Below are 21,683 nucleotides of genomic sequence, written 5' to 3'. Positions count from 1 at the left end.
CAGCCCAAGATATTCTTAGAATATATCTGTAGAGCATGACTCCTAGCCTGGAGTTTATAGTCTAAAAGAGGGACACTATAGAAAACGACATATTTGTGAACTTACCTATAGTTATGTGTTTTCCACTCTTTGGTAATATATTACAACTCAATGGGTATAATGCACTTCTCATTATGTGCAAAGTCTTCTGGGAGTAAGTGGCATTGAACTGGCCTTTGATGAAGGAGTAAGATTTAGAAGATGAAAGGTAAGAATAATTAGGTGGCAGTAATAATGAAAGGACTACATAGTGGATGTAGAATACCTGGTTTAGAAATAACAGAGTATTGTTTGACCTCATATGATGGGACATGTGAAGTGGAGCACTTATAGTTTTATCTGTGAGTTCAAGTATAAGTTTACTGTTATTTTTTGAAATACGTAAAATTTGATTTTTATTGAGATCTTTTATTTTGACAGTTTGAAACTTCTCTTGAAGAATGGTAAGCTCCGTTTATTCTTTTTAAATTGTTTTTATGTTTAAATTTTAATGATTAATATGCTGCAGATGAGTTTTATTTCAAAAGAAACAGGAAGTTAAAAGCAGAGGTTTTTGTATTTGATATTACAATGTATTTTTGAAAACATAAGAATTCAGATGTCACTGCAAATGGCAGAATAGGGACCTCCAGGGCTCTGTCCAACCACAAAGAAATGCTGGTAAAAATTGGTCAGAATCGACTTTTGTAGAAATCTGAATTTAGTCAAAAACAACAGCCAAGGGAAGAGTTAATGAAGAGTCTGTTGCATTGCATTAAGAGAGCACTGTGGCACTTTAAATTGCCCACTTGCCATTCTAGTCCCCAGGTCAGTAGTGGCCATGAAGAGAGCAGCCTGTACTTGTGGTGTAGATTGCGAGTGTCAGAGCAAACAATATGGACCTTATTCTCAAAGAATTGTGTTTCAGCGTTTTGACCTGTCTGATGACTCCTTGAAGAACCAGCACAAAGACTTGTCTTTGTTTTGCCTGACTTGGAGCAGTCACTCAGCTGGAACCGCTTACAGGCAGTCTTTACTGGAAGCATTTAAAGGCATATACTCACAACCACTGTTTGAGGCTGTGAATAACAGTGGGAACACTGCCTGGGAAAGAAGAGGTCAGCAAAAGAAATAGATGGGGGAAATAGGGTTCTTCAAAGCCGTCATATATACTGGAGCATCCAGAAATGCATGCATATGACCATTGCCAGACATATGTTCAGGGAAGATCCAAGAAGACCCTGACCATTTATCTCTGGCTGACCTTTAAGATCTGTGCAGGCAATAACTGAAGGTACAGTTGTAAACAGCCTGGATAAGCATTGAAGGAATACATAGATTCAGTCTGCTAAGATTGGGAGAGTATTTTTTTTTTCTTTTTACTTTCTTTTTTCCTTTTTTCTTTTTCTTTTTTCATCTTCTTTTTCTTTTCTTTTCTGACTCAAGATACTTAAGATAATTTGGACAAAACATAAGTTTACCAGTAAGCTAATGAAACATCTAGTTCAGTGGCCACACATGACAAAGAATACAGATATTACAAAATGTTTTTCGAAGAACTACTACTAAACAAAGAAGGAACAACAACCCACATCAAATAGCAACAACAAACTCAACAGAGGGAAGATTATCTTATTTACATTTCAAATCAAACTATTTAAAATGTCCAGTTTCATACAAAAATTATGAAGTAAGCAAAGCAAAAAAAAAAAAAGAAAAAAGAAAAAAAAAAGAAAAGATAGTTTGTACCATTAACAAGGGGGGAAAAAGAAGTTTTAAAAAATGGCCCCGAGAAAGCTTAGACATTGGATTTATTGGACAATAGCTAAATGAACTATCTTAAATATTCTCAAACAGATAAAGGAAACTATGAACAAAGAATTAAAACCAGGAGACTAATGTCTCAACAAATTAAGATTATCAATAAAGAAATAGAAATTGTAAAAAAGAACCAAGTAGATATTGTGCAGCTGAAAAGTACAATAACTGAAATGAAAAATTAGAGATGTTCATCAACATCAAGATTTGAGCAGTCAGAGGAAAGAATCAGTGAACTTGAAAATAGATCCATTGAAATTATTCAGGCTGAGAAGCAGAAAGACGAAAGAATGAAGTAAAATGAACAGAGCCTAACTGGTGTGAGGGACACTACCACAGATACAAATATACGCATAATGAGAGTGCAAGAGTAACAGGGAAGAGAAAAAGGGGGAGAAAGAATATTTGAAGAATTTTGGCTAAAAACATGAATGTATACTTTTACTAAATTTAGTGGACTCTAAACAGGATAAACTCAGGGATCCACACATTGCGGTCAAATCATTGAAAGCCTGGGACAAAGAGTATCTTGAAAATAGCACGAGAGAAGTGACTCATCATGAATAAGAGATCCTCAATAAAAATAACAGTCAGTTTCTCATCAGAAATTATGGAGGCCAGAGCATGATACATTTATTTATTTTATTTATTTTATTTTTTTTAATGTTTATTTTTGAGACAGAGAGAGACAGAATGCAAGTGGGGGAGGGGCAGAGAGAGAGGGAGACACAGAATCTGAAACAGGCTCTAGGCTCTGAGCTGTCAGCACAGAGCCCGATGCGGGGCTCGAACCCACGAACCGTGAGATCCTGACCTGAGCCGAAGTCGGATGCTTAACCGACTGAGCCACCCAGGCGCCCCAAGAGCATGATACATTTAAAGTGATGGAAGAAAAAATAAAACTGCCAAACAAGAATTATGAATCTTGCAAAAGTGTCCTTCAAAAATAAAGGAGAAAATAAGATATTTCCAAATAAACAAAAATTTGAGGGGCTCCATCTCTAGCAGAACTTTCTATCAGAAATCCTAAAGGTGGTCTTTTAGGCAGGAATCAAAGGACACTAGACAGTAACTTGAAGCCATATGAAGAAGTAAAGAACAGTGAGGTAGCTACAAAGATAGATATAAAAGTCAACATGAAGCCATTTTTATTTTGCATCTCTTTCATTTTCCTATATAATTTTTAAGATAAATGGATAAAATTATAAATCTATATTAATAGGCACATAGGGGAATGTGGGTGGCTCATTCGGTTGAGCATCGGACTCTTGATCTCAGCTCAGGTCTTGATCCCAGGGTCTTGGGATCATGTCCTGCATTAAGCTCCACACTGAGTATGGAGCCTGCTTAAGATTCTCTCTCTCTTTCCCTCTGTCCCTCTCCCCTGCTCCCACTCTCTTTCAAATTTAAGTGTTTGTGTGTGTGTTTGTGTGTGTGTGTGTGTGTGTGTGTGTGTGAATGTGTGTGTGTGTGTGTGTGTGTATGTGTGTGTATAGGCACACAGTGTATAACTGTGTAATTTGTAAAAATGACAACACAAAGGCAGGGAGCATAACTACAAAGGAACAGAGGTCTTTTAATACTACTGAACCTACATTGATTTTAATCCAAACTTAATTTTTATGAAGTTAAGATGTTAATTGTAATCTCCAGTGAACCACTAAGAAAAATTCTAAAACCAAACCAAACCAAACAAAAAAACACCAACATAAATCCAATAAAGAAACTAAATACACTAGAAAAAAATCAACTAACCACAAAATAAGGCAATTATGGAGAAATTAAAGAATGAAAAATATTTAAGTATTATAGAAAACACATAGCAAAATGGCAAAAATAGTAGGTCCTTTATTTTTCTTTTTTTATTTACTTAGAGAGAGAGTATCCCAAGCAGGCACCACACTGCCAGAGCAGAACCCCATATAGGGTTTAAACTCATGAACCATAAGATCATGACCTGAGTCAAAATCTAGAGTCTGATGGGGTGCTTGGGTGGCTCAGTCGATTTGCCTGTTTGACATCAGTTCAGGTCATGATCTCATGGTTTGTGGGTTCGAGCTCTGTGTCGGGTTCTGTGCTGACAGCTCGGAGCCTGGAGCCAACTTCAGATTCTGTCTGTCTGTCTGTCTCTCTCTCTGTCCCTCCCCTACTCATGCTCTGTCTCTCTCTCAAAAGCAAATAAACATTAAAAAAAAATGTCCAAAATCAAGTCTGATGCTTAAATGACTGAGCCACCCAGGTGCCTTAGAAGTAAGTCCTTTCTTTCTTTTTTTTTTTTAACGAAATTTATTGTCAAATTGGTTTCCATACAACACCCAGTGCTCATCCCAACAGGTGCCCTCCTCAGTGCCCATCACGCACTCCCCTCCCTCCCACCCCCCATCAACCCTCAATTTATTTTCAGTTTCTAAGAGTCTCTTATGGTTTGCCTCCTTCCCTTTCTGTGTAGAACCACAAAAGACCCCGAATAGCCAAAGTAATATTGAGGAAGAAGACCAAAGTGGGAGGCATCACAATCCCAGACTTTAGCCTCTACTACAAAGCTGTAATCACAAAGACAGCATGGTTTTGGCACAAAAACAGACACATAGACCAATGGAATAGAATAGAGACTCCAGAATTGGACCCACAAATGTATGGCCAACTAATCTTTGACAAAGCAGGAAAGAATATCCAATGGAAAAAAGACAGTCTCTTTTAACAAATGGTGCTGGGAGAACTGGACAGCAACATGCAGAAGAATAAAACTAGACCACTTTCTTACACCATTCACAAAAATAAACGCAAAATGGATGAAGCACCTGAATGTGAGACAGGAAACCATCAAAACCCTAGAGGAGAAAGCAGGAAAAGACCTCTCTGACCTCAGCCGTAGCAATCTCTTACTCGACACATCCCCAAAGGCAAGGGAATTAAAAGCAAAAATGAACTATTGGGACCTTATGAAGATAAAAAGCTTCTGCACTGCAAAGGAAACAACCAACAAAACTGAAAGGCAACTGACGGAATGGGAAAAGATATTTGCAAGTGACATATCAGACAAAGAAGTCAAGTCCTTTCTTAACAGTAATTGCTTTTCACGAAAATGGATTAAAATGTTAAAAGATAGAGAGTGGTAGAATGGGTAAATATACATGATTCAATTATACGTTATGTATAAGAAACTCGAGATCCAGAGATATAGTATGTTGAAAGTAAAAGAATGGAAAACATATTCCATGAAAATAACAAATGAGCGGGGGTAGCTAAAACTAGTTGCACAAAATAGACTTCCGTGTAAAACTTATACGACAAAGAATAATTGACATCTTGATAAAAGAGTCATTTCATGAAGAAGGGATAAAAATTATATACATACCCAAAACATAACCTCAAAATTCCTGAAGTATAAATGGACAGAATTAAAGTGAGAAGTATACAGTTCTGTAGTAAGAGTTTGAGAATTTAGTATCTCTACTTTCAATAATGGTTAAAAGAACTAAAAAGAAGAAATCAGTAATGATACAGACTTGCACGGCACTAGAACAGTGTTGGCCTAACAGGTTTATATAGTATGTACTACCCAATAGCAATAGAAAACACATTCTTTTCATGTTGTTATTGAACACCACTCAGTATAGATCATGTGTTAGGCCACATAACAAATCTCTATAGAATAAAAAATGACTGAAATCATACAAAGTGTCCTTTCTGGCCACTTGGAGTGAAACTAGAAATCAATAACAGAAAAATCCAGGAAATCCGTATACATGTAGATATTTAACAGTATGGTCCACAACAACAACAAAACAGCTCAGTGACTCAAGGCTGTGATCACAGAGGAAATTGGGAAATACTCTGAATAGAATGAAAATGAAAACACAGTACCGAAACCCGTGAGATGCAGCAAAAGCAGTGCTCAGAGGGCACTTTCTAGCCTTAAGTGCTAATGTTAAAAATGAAGATCCGAATCCAATAACCTAATTCTGTATCTTACAGAACTAGGAAAGAATGAATGTGCTAAAGCTAGCAAAAGAAAGGAAATAATAAAGATTAGTGCAGTGATGTCAGGAATAAAAAATAAGAAACTATCACTAAAAAGTTGTTTCTTTGAAAGGATCAGCCAAATTCACAAACCTCTGATTAGACTGACAAAGAAAGACTTGATTTATGAGAATCAAGGATATTGCTACAGACCTCACATAAATAAAAGGGGCTACGATACTATGAACAATTGGTAATACTATGAACAACAAATTTAGATAACCAAGATGAAAAAGACACATTCCTAGGAACACATAGACTACCAAAAGTGATTCAGAAGAAGTGGAAAATCTAAACAGATTTGTAACAAGTAAATAAATTAAACCAGTAATCAAAAATATTCCAACCCAGAACGAAATGGCTTCACTGGTGAATTCTGCTAAGCATTGAAAGAAGAATTAATACCAGCGCTTCTCTAACTCTTTCAAAAAATGGAAGAGAATGGAACACTTTTCAACCCATTCTATGAGGGCAGCATATAGACCAATGACTTCATGAATAGATATGCAAAAATCTTCCACAAAATACTAGCAACCTGAACCCAGCAACATAATAACAGAATTATATGTCATGATAAAGTGAGATTTCCCCTAGGTAGTGTAAGCGTGGTTCAAAATAACAAAACTAATCAATGTGTAATATATCCACTGTAATAAAGGGGGCAAACCCATGTGAACATCTCAATTGATGTGGAAAGTATGTGGCAAAATCCAGCACCTTTTCATGATGGAAATACTCAAAAAACAGATCAGAAAACATGATAGAGGACATTTATGAAAAACCCTCAACTCACATTATACTTAATGTTTAAGACCAAAAATTTTCAACCTAAGATCAGGAACCACACAAGGATGCCTGCCTGCTCTTGCCACTTTTATTCAACATCGAAAATCTCAGACATTGCTGATGGAAATGTCAAATGGTTTAGCCACTTTGAAAGAACAGTTTTGGTGGTTCCTCAAAAAGTTAAACCAAGAATTATCAGAAAACCCAGCAATTCCACTCTGAGGTATGTACAGAAAAGATTTCAAGAGGACAGGTATTCAAACAATATATTGTGTGCAGATGTTCATATCATCAGTATTCACAATAGCCAAAAGGCGGAAACAACCTCAGATTTTTCAATGGACTACTATATAAATAAAGTGTGGTATATCTATACAATGGAATATTATTCAACCACCAAAAGTAATAAAAGTTTTGATACAAGCCGCAACACGGATAAACTTCTAAACCATCATGCTAAGTTAAAGAAGCCAGACACAGAAAGTGACCTACTGTATGATTCCATTTATATGAAATATCCATAACAGGTAAACCCATAGACATGGGAAGCACACTGGTCGCTGACAGGGGCTGGTGGGAAAGGGCAAGGCAGGAGATTGCTTAATAAATAAGAGGCTGTTCTTCTGAGGTGAAGAGAATGTTTTACCACTAGATGGGGATGATGACTGCACAGCATTGAATGTAGTAAATGCCATTGAAGTTTACACTTACAAATGGTTAATTTTATGTCATTTGACTTTTGCCTCAATTAAAAAAAATTTATAAGAATTAAAATTTTGCTGGCCCCCAAGTTAACTGAATTTTAGAATAAAATACACAAAAATAGATTCAATTATATGTAATAATTTAATATATCATGTAATTGGTATTACAAGCCAGTAAGGAGAGCATTATTTAATAATAGATGCTGGGACAATTATTTTTCTCTCTTTAATTAACTTTTTTTATTTGAGTGTAGTTGACACACAGTGTTACATTAGTTTCAAGTGTACAATGTACTGATTCAACATTTTTTTAAAGAAAAGCAAGAAAAATACATTATTTAAAACATATATTTAAAAATGAAATTAAAACTCTAGGAGAAAATATAATGAATACTTAACTGACCTCATATTAAACAGGCTTTCTTTTCTTTTTTGTTTCAATATATGAAATTTGTCAAATTGGTTTCCATACAACACCCAGTGCTCATCCCAAAAGGTGCCCTCCTCAATACCCATCACCCAGCCTCCCCTCCCTCCCACCCCCCATCAACCCTCAGTTCTCAGTTTTTAAGAGTCTCTTATGCTTTGGCTCTCTCCCACTCTAACCTCTTTTTTTTTTTTTTTCCTTCCCCCCTCTCCCCCCCCCCCCCCCCATGGGTTTCTGTTAAGTTTCTCAGGATCCACCTAAGAGTGAAAACATATGGTATCTGTCTTTCTCTGTATGGCTTATTTCACTTAGCATCACACTCTCCAGTTCCATCCACGTTGCTACAAAGGGCCATATTTCATTCTTTCTCATTGCCATGTAGTACTCCATTGTGTATATAAACCACAATTTCTTTATCCATTCATCAGTTGATGGACATTTAGGCTCTTTCCACAATTTGGCTATTGTTGAGAGTGCTGCTATAAACATTAGGGTACAAGTACCCCTATGTATCAGTACTCCTGTATCCCTTGGGTAAATTCCTAGCAGTGCTATTGCTGGGTCATAGGGTAGGTCTATTTTTAATTTTTTGAGGAACCTCCACACTGTTTTCCAGAGTGGCTGCACCAATTTGCATTCCCACCAACAGTGCAAGAGGGTTCCCATTTCTCCACATCCTCTCCAGCATCTATAGTCTCCTGATTTGTTCATTTTGGCCACTCTGACTGGCATGAGGTGATATCTGAGTGTGGTTTTGATTTGTATTTCCCTGATAAGGAGCGACACTGAGCATCTTTTCATGTGCCTGTTGGCCATCCGGATATCTTCTTTAGAGAAGTGTCTATTCATGTTTTCTGCCCATTTATTCACTGGGTTATTTGTTTTTCAGGTGTGGAGTTTGGTGAGCTCTTTATAGATTTTGGATACTAGCCCTTTGTCTGATATGTCATTTGCAAATATCTTTTCCCATTCCGTTGGTTGCCTTTTAGTTTTGTTGGTTGTTTCCTTTACTGTGCAGAAGCTTTTTATCTTCATAAGGTCCCAGTAATTCATTTTTGTTTTTAATTCCCTTGCCTTTGGGGATGTGTCGAGTAAGAGATTGCTACGGCTGAGGTCAGAGAGGTCTTTTCCTGCTTTCTCCTCTAGGGTTTTGATGGTTTCCTGTCTCACATTCAGGTCCTTTATCCATTTTGAGTTTATTTTTGTGAATGGTGTGAGAAAGTGGTCTAGTTTCAACCTTCTGCATGTTGCTGTCCAGTTCTCCCAGCACCATTTGTTAAAGAGGCTGTCTTTTTTCCATTGGATGTTCTTTCCTGCTTTGTCAAAGATGAGTTGGCCATACGTTTGTGGGTCTAGTTCTGGGGTTTCTATTCTATTCCATTGGTCTATGTGTCTGTTTTTGTGCCAAAACCATGCTGTCTTTGTGATTACAGCTTTGTAGTAGAGGCTAAAGTCTGGGATTGTGATGCCTCCTGCTTTGGTCTTCTTCTTCAAAATTACATTGACTATTCGGGGCCTTTTGTGGTTCCATATGAATTTTTGGATTGCCTGTTCTAGTTTCGAGAAGAATGCTGGTGCAATATTTGATTGGGATTGCATTGAATGTGTAGATAGCTTTGGGTAGTATTGACATTTTGACAATATTTATTTTTCCAATCCATGAGCAGGGAATGTCTTTCCATTTCTTTATATCTTCTTCAATTACCTTCATCAGCTTTCTATAGTTTTCAGCATACAGATCCTTTACATCTTTGCTTAGATTTATTCCTAGGTATTTTATGCTTCTTGGTGCAATTGTGAATGGGATCAGTTTCTTTATTTGTCTTTCTGTTGCTTCATTGTTAGTGTATAAGAATGCAACTGATTTCTGTACATTGATTTTGTATCCTGCACCTTTGCTGAATTCGTGTATCAGTTCTAGCAGACTTTTGGTGGAGTCTATCGGATTTTCCATGTATAGTATCATGTCATCTGCAAAAAGTGAAAGCTTGACTTCATCTTTGCCAATTTTGATGCCTTTGATTTCCTTGTGTTGTCTGATTGCTGATGCTAGAACTTCCAACACTATGTTAAACAACAGCGGTGAGAGTGGGCATCCCTGTCGTGTTCCTGATCTCAGGGAAAAAGCCCTCAGTTTTTCTCCATTGAGGATGATGTTAGCTGTGGGCTTTTCATAAATGGCTTTTATGATGTTTAAGTATGTTCCTTCTATCCCGACTTTCTCAAGGGTTTTTGTTAAGAAAGGGTGCTGAATTTTGTCAAAGGCCTTTTCTGCATCGATTGACAAGATCATATGGTTCTTATCTTTTCTTTTATTAATGTGATGTATCACGTTGATTGATTTGTGAATGTTGAACCAGCCCTGCAGCCCAGGAATGAATCCCACTTGATAATGGTGAATAATTCTTTTTATATGCTGTTGAATTTGATTTGCTAGTATATATTGAGAATTTTTGCATCCATATTCATCAGGGATATTGCCCTTAGTTCTCTTTTTTTTTTACTGGGTCTCTGGTTTAGGAATCAAAGTAATACTGGCTTCATAGAATGATTCTGGAAGTTTTCCTTCCCTTTCTATTTTTTGGAATAGCTTGAGAAGGATAGGTTTTATCTCTGCTTTAAACGTCTGGTAGAGCTCCCCATCTGGTCCTGGATTCTTTATTTGTTGGGAGATTTTTGATAACTGATTCAATTTCTTTGCTGGTTATGGGTCTGTTCAAGCTTTCTATTTCCTCCTGATTGAGTTTTGGAAGAGTGTGGGTGTTTAGGAATTTGTCCATTTCTTCCAGGTTGTCCAATTTGTTGGCATATAATTTTTCATAGTATTCCCTGATAATTGTTTATATTTCTGAGGGATTGGTTGTAATAATTCCATTTTCATTCATGATTTTATCTATTTGGGTCATCTCCCTTTTCTTTTTGAGAAGCCAAACAGGCTTTCTTAAATAAATTGTGGAAGAAGGAAATACATAATATGCAGTCATCGGAAATATGTCGTCATGTGACTAAGAATGTTACAGTGTCTATAACAACGTCACGTAACTAAAGCAGCATGTAATATTTTATGATTCTAATTGTATAAATATTGAAATATTAGAATATTATATTCTGTTATATTTAAAAATTAATATGTGTTATTTTATATTATGATTTTTAGTGTGTATGAACTTCCTTTAATTTGTGATACTTATTTAATAAGACAGTAATTTCATGAAAATAACTCCCTTGTTTGTTGTTGATAACTGTTTTTCTTATAACTTTTATCAAAGGAAAATACTTCTTTTTAAATACAATGAAAACTAGTCTGGATTCTAGAATTGGATGAAATTCTCTATATATTCTCTCTGTATTATCCAATATAGAGAACTTTACTTAGAAAAATTCCTTGGGAAAGAAATAACATACTAATTTGGACATTTTGCAAACACCTTATAATTTCAAATCTGAAGTAGCAATTTTGGTTTTGGAATTTATATTGGTGTCCCAGAAACTGCTAAACTGAAGTTAGAGAAAGAGCTCTCAAATTATTCTCAATAAACTCCCCTTTTTTTCTGATAAAACACTCTACAGGAAACACCAATTTCTCTCTTTTTTTTTCAAGTTTATGTCTTTGTTTTGAGAGAGATCAAGAACACAGGCTGGGGTGGGGCAGAGAGAGAGGAAGAGAGAGAATCCTAAGCAGGCTCTGGGCTGTCAGCACAGAGTCTGATGCAGGGTTTCGATCTTATGAACCATGAGATCATGACCTGAGCTGAAATCAAGAGTCAGATGCTTAACCGACTGAGCCACCCAAGTGCCTTACCAATTTCATTTTTAAAAAAGAACTGTTTTAATAACCCCTGAAATATTTTCAGGTCATTTGTGACAGATTTTAAATGTCTATTAATTTACCATGAATTATCAAGCCCATTATGTATCAGACTTTTGCTATATTGCTCTCCTATATAGTAGCATTATCATGCATAGTAAGTTTCCCCACAAACATTTAAAAGTTAATGTAAGAGAATCACCTAAAATTTGCTTAATGAGTTTAAGTACAACAGTTCTTTATTAATTAGTTGCTTCTTTCCCTTTATATAGGAGCAGAACTTCTTCCACAAAAGAGTGGAAGGAAGATTGGAGTATTGCTACACCAATGAAAGAGGTCAAACCAGAAGAAGAAAGAGGTAAAATTATACCCCATACTTAGATAAGTGAAATTATGTTTAAAAATTAAATATTTTTAATTATCACCATAATCATTTTTAAAAGTTTTATAATTCTTGTGCATATCTAATAAAGAGCCTTCTATATCATTTGATTAAACAACAAAATTCAATAAATATTTGCTATACCATATACTGGGCTAGGTCCTAAGTAAATAATGATCCCTTCCTACCTCTCAAGAAGCTAACTGTAATTCAAGGCCATCCAGTAGGACTTTCTGGGATAATCAAAGTGTTCTCTATTTCCACCATCCAGTAAAGTAGCTACTAGCCACATATAGCTGTTAACCACCTGAAATGTAGCTAGGGAGACCGAAGAATTTAACTTTTCAGTTTAATTTTAAGTTACATTAAATTTAAATAGTCACATATGGTTCATGACTGCCATACTGGACATAGAGGCTCTGCTATGTGTGTGTGTGTGTGTGTTTATGTACAACAATTTGTATACTGGAATAAAATTTTGTTAAAAATACTTCAGCATATTTGAATGTATTTTTTTGAGAGAGAGAGAGAGAGAGAGAGAGAGAGAGAGAGAGAGAGAACGTACATGCAAGTGCATGCGCACGTGAGCAATGGAGGGACAGAGGGAGAGAGAGAGAGAGAGAGAGAGAGATGGAGAATCTTTTTTTTTTTTAATTTTTTTTTTCAACGTTTATTTATTTTTGGGACAGAGAGAGACAGAGCATGAACGGGGGAGGGGCAGAGAGAGAGGGAGACACAGAATCGGAAACAGGCTCCAGGCTCTGAGCCATCAGCCCAGAGCCCGACGCGGGGCTTGAACTCACGGGCCGCGAGATCGTGACCTGGCTGAAGTCGGATGCTTAACCGACTGCGCCACCCAGGCGCCCCTGAGAGATGGAGAATCTTAAGCAAGCTCCATGTACAACCAAGAGCCCTAGGTGGGCTCAATCTTATGACCGTGAGATCATGACCTGAACTGAAATCAAGAGTTGAACAGTTAATGGACTGAGCCACCCAGGCACCTCTATAGTTTTAATATTATATTAAACACCTCTTCCTACCTTCACCATAAAGATTTATTAAACATTTTCCTTTCATGAGAGATAACTAATGAATTCAGAACTTTTTTTTTAATGTTTATTTATTTTTGAGAGAGAGATAGACAGTGTGAGCAGAGAAGGGGCAGAGAGAGGGAGAGGGAGACACAGAATCGGAAGCATGCTCCAGGCTCAGTGCTGTCAGAACAGAGCCCAATATGGGCTCGAACTCAAGAACTGTGAGATCATGACCTGAGCCACAGTCCGAGGCTTAACCAACTGAGCCACCCAGGCACCCCTGCTTTCAGGACTTAAAAAAAAAAAATGTTTATTTATTTTGAGAGAGAACATGAAAGCAGGGGAGGAGCAGAGAGAGAGAGAGAGAGAGAGAGAGAGAGAATCCCAAGCAGGTTCCATGCTTTCAGTGCATAGCCAGACACGGGACTTGAACCCATGAACTATGATATCCTGACCTGGGCTGAAATCAAGACTTGGCCGCTTAATGGACTGAGCCACCCAAACGCCTCATGAATTCAGGACTTTTTAAAAGCACTAATACTTTGTTTTTCAAAACTCTCATTCATAGTGAAGATCTGTGTTTACTATTTACATTTCATATATTTATATCTACACTGAAGGGAAAAAAAGCTCATGTATTACTTCTTAGTTTTGCACATGACAAATGTTGTAAGAAAAGATTAATATGTTAAGGACCACAACATAACAGTGAAACAGCTATGTTTATTGTGAACTCACACATTTTTTCCCAGAATATAACACAGTGTCAAGTTGAGGAAGATTTATTGTAATTAGGTGTTTGTGCTAAAAAAAATTGCAAGTGGTTGCTCACTTAGTATGAAACAGTAAAACTAATTGAAATGGTATTCTGAAAAAAAATTGAGAGGTAGATTAAATACAATGAATTGGAGGCATTTCAAGTTATAAACAGCATTTATTTTAGGATGCTATCATAGAAACAGTACAAAAGACATCTTGTGCAAACATGATAGACATGTTTGCCAAAACATATTTATATTGCATGAGATGTGCTCTAATTTTACGTGGCATTAATTTCATCACACATTTCAGACTGAAATCTCGTTATAGGAATTGAATATATCATAAATGGGCTGGAGAATACAGTGTTTACTGTGTATGTTGTCGTAAAAATACCCAGACACTTAAGAATATAACATATCCAGGAGGTGGTAGAATTTGAAAACAGAGGACAATAAACCAAAGTAGGGACCAGACAAAGGGCCAATCCATGAAAAGATAATTTTTATGCATTACAGTAGAGAATCCTGTTTCTCAAGAATTCTTTTCAACCAGCATGCTGAATTTCTTTGACAGGCCTACTAGGTTAGAAGTAGAAACTGTGTGGCTACTGAGCTTGCACTTAAAACCAATGTCTAATACAATCTTCTAGCAGCAAGTTATTGCTTTATTGTCCAAAGTAAAACAAAACAGAGGTCTATTAGTTGTCTTTTTCTTTTTCCAGTTTTACTGTTTTTCCTCTAGCCTCAGCTCTTTGAGGCTTTGCCTTTCTTGACACTTGGTGTTTGTTTATGTCTTCTTGTCATGTCACATTTTGGCAAAAGTCACTGTTTACAAGTATAAATCTCACCAGAGTGGAACCCGTATCCATCTTCCTTACTGCTCTATCTCTGGGGAGAGAACATATTGCCTAGAACGTAACAGGCTCTCTACATGTTTCTAGTATAAATAGATGAATGAATACCCATGTTAATCATTCTGTTAACATTAAACCGTAACATTTCAGAGCTGTGAACCAGGAATCACAAATATATCTCATTACAGGAGTTAATTTGTGTTATAACAGAATAAACAGAATTTGGAAGCAATGAATTCCTGGCAAGGCTAACTAGGGATGCTATTATCTGATAAGGAATAAAGTGTCTTATTTCTAGGAACCATCTGAGGATTTTCAGTCTTTATCTGATGTAATCATTGTTATTTGCTTTTGTCATAGAATGAGAGGAAACGAAACACAAGCATAATTTAAAAATAAAGCTCTATAATATAGCTTGTGAATAAAGCAGTTTTTCTTTAGGTAAAATATTATACATAAAGCTATTGCTTGAGATTTAGCTATTCTAATTATTTTATAAAATGTTCACTTAAAAATCTGTCTTCAAAGGTTTTAATTAATGTTAGGATTCTGTTATAATAGAGCTGTCTTTAAAAGGCCAATTCATTTTTCTAAAATTCTCTTATTAAACATATAAATACTAAAAAACAGTAACAATATGATAGTACCTATGTTCCCACCACCTAGTTTATAACCTTATTCATTAACAAATGTGAGTACATATTTCTATTTTAAGATGAAAGGTGTCCAGAATTAAAGCAGGAAATGGAAATATTGCTATCAGAGGCCATTCATCTCATTAAAAGTCTAGAAACTGACCGTGCAGAAGCTGAAGAAGCTTTAAAACGACAAAAGTCAAGAAAGAAAAAGATTCACATGAAAATTGATTCTTGGTCAATTTGGAGACTTCAAGAAATCCCACTAGCTGTGCAGAAAGGTAATAATAAGGATTTTTTTCATGTTGCTATTTACTTTGTTGAAGAGGCATAATCAGTTGAAACTTGGGGAAAAAAATCAACAGTGACCACATTGTTTTGTATCTAAATTAGTGCAGTTTTGATAGATGCTATTGATGATAATGCTGAATTCAAGTATATTACTGGGACTGCACTGAGCAAACCTGGACCTTCCCTGGCTTGGTGTTTGTTGGAAATTCCATAGTATTTATGGTACTCAAGGGTGGCATTCAGACATTTGGCACATTTCCTATGATGACTACATTGTTTGAGTACTTGAAATTTAGAAATTTGAGTGATTTCCAGTTATTGTCATTGGCCACATATTTAAATCTGGGAAAATAAAAGAGTTTTAAAGTGATATTTTAGCAACATGAATATGCTTTTGACAATTCAGTAGTATATTTCATTAAGAACTTTTAACAGGCAGTAAGACTTGAGATGATTCCAAGGGGTAAGTAACAAATATTTAGAAAGGAAATACTGTCTTTTAGACTAAAGAGTAAGAGACCTGTGGCAAAGTATTAAATAATCTAAAGGCATTTGATTTTTTAATTCTCCAAACATGCCTGTCAAACATGCCTGACTACACAATTTCTGAGACTGGAATTTGTTTATAAATAAATTTTAATTCAGTTAAAATTTTTAATTCAGTATTTACATGCTTTATAAGTAGATTATATTAGGGTACTCAAAAACCTATCATTTAAGTTAAGGCACTTTTGAGAGGAAAAGGGAGCCATTATCATCTTGAGACATAATATTATGTGTCAAAAAGAATACTTACATACACCTTTGTTATATGTCTTCTAAAATTATAGTTTCTATAGTAGGGTGTATACATTTTAGGGCGTTGCGAGAAAAGGTTAGAACTTTTATTTATAGGGGTGACTGGGTGGCTCAGTCAGTTAAATGCCTGTCTTTTTAGAAAAAAAAATTTTTTAATGTTTATTTTTGAGAGAGGTAGAGCACGAACAGGGGAGGGACAGAGAGAGAGGGAGACACAGAATCTGAAGCAGGCTCCAGGCTCTGAGCTGTCAGCATAGAGCCTGACACGGGACTCAAACTCACCAGCTGTGAGATCATGACCAGAGCAGAAGTTGGATGCTCAACCACCTGAGCCACCCAGGCACCCCTAAGTGTCTGGCTCCTGATCTTAGCTCAGGTCATGATGTTGCAGTTTGAGGGTTTGAGCCCTGCGTTGGGCTTTGTCTGGCAGTGAGGAGACTGCTTGGGATTCTGTCTTTCTCTCTCTGCCTCTCCCCCGCTTGCTATTTCTTCCTCTCTCTCTCAAAATAAAGAACTTATATATTCATATGTGTGTGTGTGTGTGTGTGTGTGTGTGTGCGCGCGCGCATGCGTGCGCACGCGTGTGTGTGTGTGCACATAACATATATATGAATATACATATATATATTTATATATAGTTAAAACATTTTTTTAAGTAATGTGTACACCCAGTGTGGGGCTTGAGCTCATAACCCTAAGATCAAGAGTCGCATGCTTTATCGCGTGCTTTATCAAGTGAGTCAGCCAGGTACTCCAGTAACACATTGTTTAGATTTTGTTTTTAAGTAATATCTACACCCAATGTCGGGCTCAAACTTACAACCCTGAGATCAAGAGTTGCATGCTTTACTGACTGAGCCAGCCAGGCACCCCAGAACTTTTACTTACATTTTAACATTTTATTCTTTTTATTTTCTTTCTTGATTATTTGGGTTTTTAATTTTGCTTTTATTGCACCAGATAAAATACAGTATCCAGTGGTTCCTAAATTATGTTATTTTAATAAAATAAAATAAAATAAAATAAAATAAAATAAAATAAAATGTAGGTTTAATGAGTATTTCCTCCTTTTAAAGTAATACTGAGCTCACAGATTGACCTCACCATTTGTTTACTCCCTTCTGGAGCAGAACTCAAGAAGCAGGAAATTTCCCAGAGCCTAGACTGGATGAATTTAACTTAGCCTTTGTCTATGCACTTTGCTACCCTTTACTAAAGAGTTAATTCCAAAAATTATGCAAAATTGCTCTAAACTCAGGTAGACATTTTTCTACCCATGTATTTAAAGTAATACATTTTACAATATATTTAGTTTCTACAGATGTTTTATTCAGGCTTGGAGTTAGTTCTGATTAACAAGGTTTTTGAATAGAATTTAAAATGTGCATACTCTACTAATAAAATAGCATAGCTGTGTAATTTGTAAATCCATACATGCATATATATTGGTATGTTAGAGACAACCAAAAGTACAATAGGGTCAGAATGGAATGGGAATTCTGGGAAATTCTGGATTCCAATAGGGTCTTGAGCAGATTCATATTCACATCCACAGGGAGTCATCTGCAATTTTTGAAAATGTTTTGGAAGCCCTTCCTTGTCATTAGTAGTAGAAAAATCAGTGGGAGCTGGTTTTGTTTAATATTTTGCTGATTTCTGTATAATCTCATATAGCCTTTATAAGAGTGCATACTGTAGTTTGTGGTTTATATGAAGTTCTACTTAAGGAATTGCCAAAATAAAACTAAATTGAGATACATGTGTGGACATTATAGATACTTTATAAATGCATTTTCATTGATGGAATACATTCTTGCCATTGGTGATAATTTATTGCTTGGGCTATCTTTTATTTAAAGAGCTACTTAAAGATCTTTTAAAAACTATTAAAAATCTACTTAAAAAACAAATTTATGTTCTTCTGCTTTATTTTATTTAAGTGGCTAACATATGCAATGAAATTTAAATTCATTATTACTATGTAGTTTTTAAGTACCTCCTATTTATAAAGTATTCCTGAAAAACTATGTGCTTTCAGGAATATATTGCCTTCATATTGATATATTTAGGATATAATTTCTAAATTTTATGAATTTTTTTTACAGGTTCTAGAATTATATATTCATGTAGTCTTTAAATTCTCAAAGTCTCCAATTTATGTGACAGGAAAAACTTTTAATCTCCTTAACAGCATTAATATGAAATATGATGTTTAAAGAATTGTGGATAATTTATTATAAAAAATTCTACTTACAATTTTCAGAAAATTAAGGACATTCAATTTTTCTAGATATCTTGTGGTAACTCCTCCAGATCCATCCATCCCCCTAACCAGCATGCTCACGCTTGTATCTTTTGTGTTTTGGTCCATGAAGCTTATTCATAATAGACTGCATCAAAGATATTTTTGGTACTCTGGCTTCCTGCTAGTGCAACCAACGGGTTCAGTGGTAAGAGACCAAGGGAGATAATGGAGAAGAATGAGGGTGTGGTATTTATACCCCTACTTGGTCACTGCATCCTCCTCCCCAGAATGACAGCCACTGACACTATGCAGCCAATAATCTAGCAAATGTCTTTTCATTTTCCTATCAAAAAAGATAACCAGAAATAAGTTGCAGTTCACAAGTTCGAGCCCCGCATTGGGCTCTGTGCTGACAGCCGGAAGCCTGTAGCCTGCTTCAGATTCTGTGTTTCCCTTGCTCTCTGCCCCTCTCCTGCTCTCTCTCTCTTTCTCTCTCTCTCTCTCTCAAAAATAAATAAACATTACAAAAATTAAAAAAAAAAAGGAGAGTACATATACTATATTTATTATACTCAAGCAGCGTCTGAAAGCACAAATGAACTAATGACTCAGATTCCCCTGGTACTCTCATTGTACCTGTTTCTTTAGATTCTCTGTCTTTCCCTTAACCTACATTCCTGGCTCCATGGGTACTTCCCTATGATTGGAGAAAGGATGGAGTAGGAAGATAATTGTGTCCCATATAAATGCTCACAAGAATGCTTCTACTGTGGAAGAAGATCTCAGTAATAACACAATGTTAAATCTTCTAATTTTGTTTTGCATTGTTTTGTCATGTGAATTAGTCAGATATTACCATAATAATTCTTTGTAACAAATGCTTTGGAACTCAGTGACTTACTGTCACTTTTTAAATATGGCTTATAGCCACTTTTTTAATAGCTCATATTACTGACCTGTAAGTTTTAGTTGATTCTTTTGTGTTTTGATATATAATTGTATCAACAGAAAATCGTACTTATTTTTTTCCTTTTTCTTTCTGATATTTATAACTCCTATCTCATCGTTTTACTTCTAGATGATTTTAAAGGCCTCTACTCTTGCAGTTTTTCTCATTTTGTAATTACATAGAGTGGTTGTATGTAACCCTGTATATACATTGGTTGTTATAAGCAGGATTTGTACAAACAATTATTATCTTATAATACATATATTTTAATCCCTTTGATGATAAATGATGAAAGCAATATATTTTATAAGGCAATACTAAAATAATTTATATTAAATTTAGGAAGCTTCACAGATAAGTAATTTTGGAATCTAAAGTATTTCATATTTCTCTTTTACAAATAAAGATTGCCTTCTGGAGCTTTTGTTTTAAAATCAGATTTTCTTTTGTTATTGTATGTCTAGAACATGAGGCCTATTTGAGAGATATTGTAGAATTACAATGGCATCTTGAAGATAGAGCTTATCAGCTAAAACATTTTGAGGAACAAAAGGTGAAATTGGAGGAAGCTAATGCAAAGCTTCAAGCAGACACAGACTACATGAATGCACGCAGTCCTCTAATTAACTCAAAGCAGAACCAAGAACTTGAAACTCTGAAAGAATTTTATATAAAAAAATTTGAGGTAAATTAATGGATACGTATCTTATAGATTTATAGATAGTTATAAAAAATGTTTCAGCTAAAAGAAATTAACATCTTTAAATGTTTCATTTTCATTGAAAATTGACCTGCTACTTATTTCCCAAAGGAATATTATACTACACACAATACAGTCATTTGATATTCATTTAAACTGTGTCTTCTTTCCTTTTATACTTAGGGGTATTAATAATATTTAGTCAACTTACTAATAAAATTTTGGAGATTTAAAACAACATGGTAATATTTGAAGTTGTAAATTGAACTGCAGGAGAAGGCAAATATATATCAGTCACTTTCATTGTTTATGATAATAAAGTATAAAATATTTTCAATATTTAACACTCTTATTGTGGGATTGTGTTACAGAAAAATAAAGTATTTATACCTTCCATTAAATGAGCAAGTATAGAAAAATAAAGTATTTATACCTGCCATTAAATGAGCACATTTATACCTGCCATTACTTTTGATTATTTAGAGCTGCTAAATGTGTTCTGTATTTTCCTCAACCAGTCCATTTTCCTCCCTTGCTCTCTGAAGACAACCTCACCATGAAATTCTGTTTCTAGGTGAAAGTTGTATATTTTTATACATATATATGTATTTTAGCACAATACATGGTTTCTTTTTCATTCTTTAAATAGTATCAAACGTATAACTTTCTGCAAGTTGTTTTTTAATCTGATTTTTTTAAGATATCAAACTATTGTTGATACAGAGAAATCTAGTTTATTCCTTTTACTTGCTGTCTTGGATTTGACACCTAAAGCAAACCTAACAAAGGCAAAAACAAGCAAGTGGGGCTAAATCACCGTGAAAAGCTTTTGCATGGCAAGAGGAACCACCAGCAAAATGAAAAGACAGTCTGCTGAATGGGAGAAAATATTTGCAAGTCACAAATCTGATAAGGGGTTAATATCTGAAATAAAGAACTTAGCAGAGACAACCTGAAAAAAAATTGGGCAGAAGATCTGAATAAATATTTTTCCAAAGAAGACATACAGATAGCCAACAAGTACATGAAAAGATTCTCAGCATCACTGATCATCAGGGAAATGCAACTCAAAACCACAGTAAGATATCATTTCATACTTGTCAGAATGGCTATTATCAGAAAGACATGAAATAATAAGTGTTGGTAAAGATGTGGAGAAAAGGGAACCCTTGTGTACTGTTGGTGGGAATGTAAATTTGTGCAACCACTGTGGAAAACAGTATGGAAGTTTCTCAGAAAATTAAGAATGGAACTGTCATATAACTCAACCATTTCACTTCTGGATATTTGTTAGAAGAAAAAAACACTAACTTGAAAACATATGTGCACCCCCTGGTACATTGCTGCGTTATTTATAATAACCAAGATGTTGAAACAATCTAAGTGTCTATCAGTGGATGGCTGGATAAAGAAGATGTATATACATACAGTGGATTTTTACTCAGCCAAA

General features: G+C 35.3%; 1 protein-coding gene across 7 annotated transcripts in view; it reads left to right on the top strand.

Moving 5' to 3' along the window:
• Window positions 1–21,683, top strand: part of CCDC178 (coiled-coil domain containing 178) — a 514,890-nt gene that overhangs the window by 83,298 nt on the left and 409,909 nt on the right. For all 7 annotated transcript variants that reach the window (XM_047828874.1, XM_047828873.1, XM_047828870.1 and 4 more), the window contains 4 exons: window positions 460–482; window positions 11,857–11,942; window positions 15,331–15,531; window positions 19,998–20,218. In XM_047828874.1, coding sequence (XP_047684830.1) covers window positions 460–482; window positions 11,857–11,942; window positions 15,331–15,531; window positions 19,998–20,218 — 531 coding nt within the window. The remainder of the gene's footprint in view (window positions 1–459; window positions 483–11,856; window positions 11,943–15,330; window positions 15,532–19,997; window positions 20,219–21,683) is intronic.

The sequence above is a fragment of the Prionailurus viverrinus genome, chromosome D3 (assembly GCF_022837055.1).
Source record: "Prionailurus viverrinus isolate Anna chromosome D3, UM_Priviv_1.0, whole genome shotgun sequence".
In the NCBI taxonomy this organism is placed as follows: domain Eukaryota; kingdom Metazoa; phylum Chordata; class Mammalia; order Carnivora; family Felidae; genus Prionailurus; species Prionailurus viverrinus.
The sequence above is the reverse complement of the archived record's forward strand: the minus strand, read 5'-3'. Positions and strand labels throughout refer to the sequence as shown.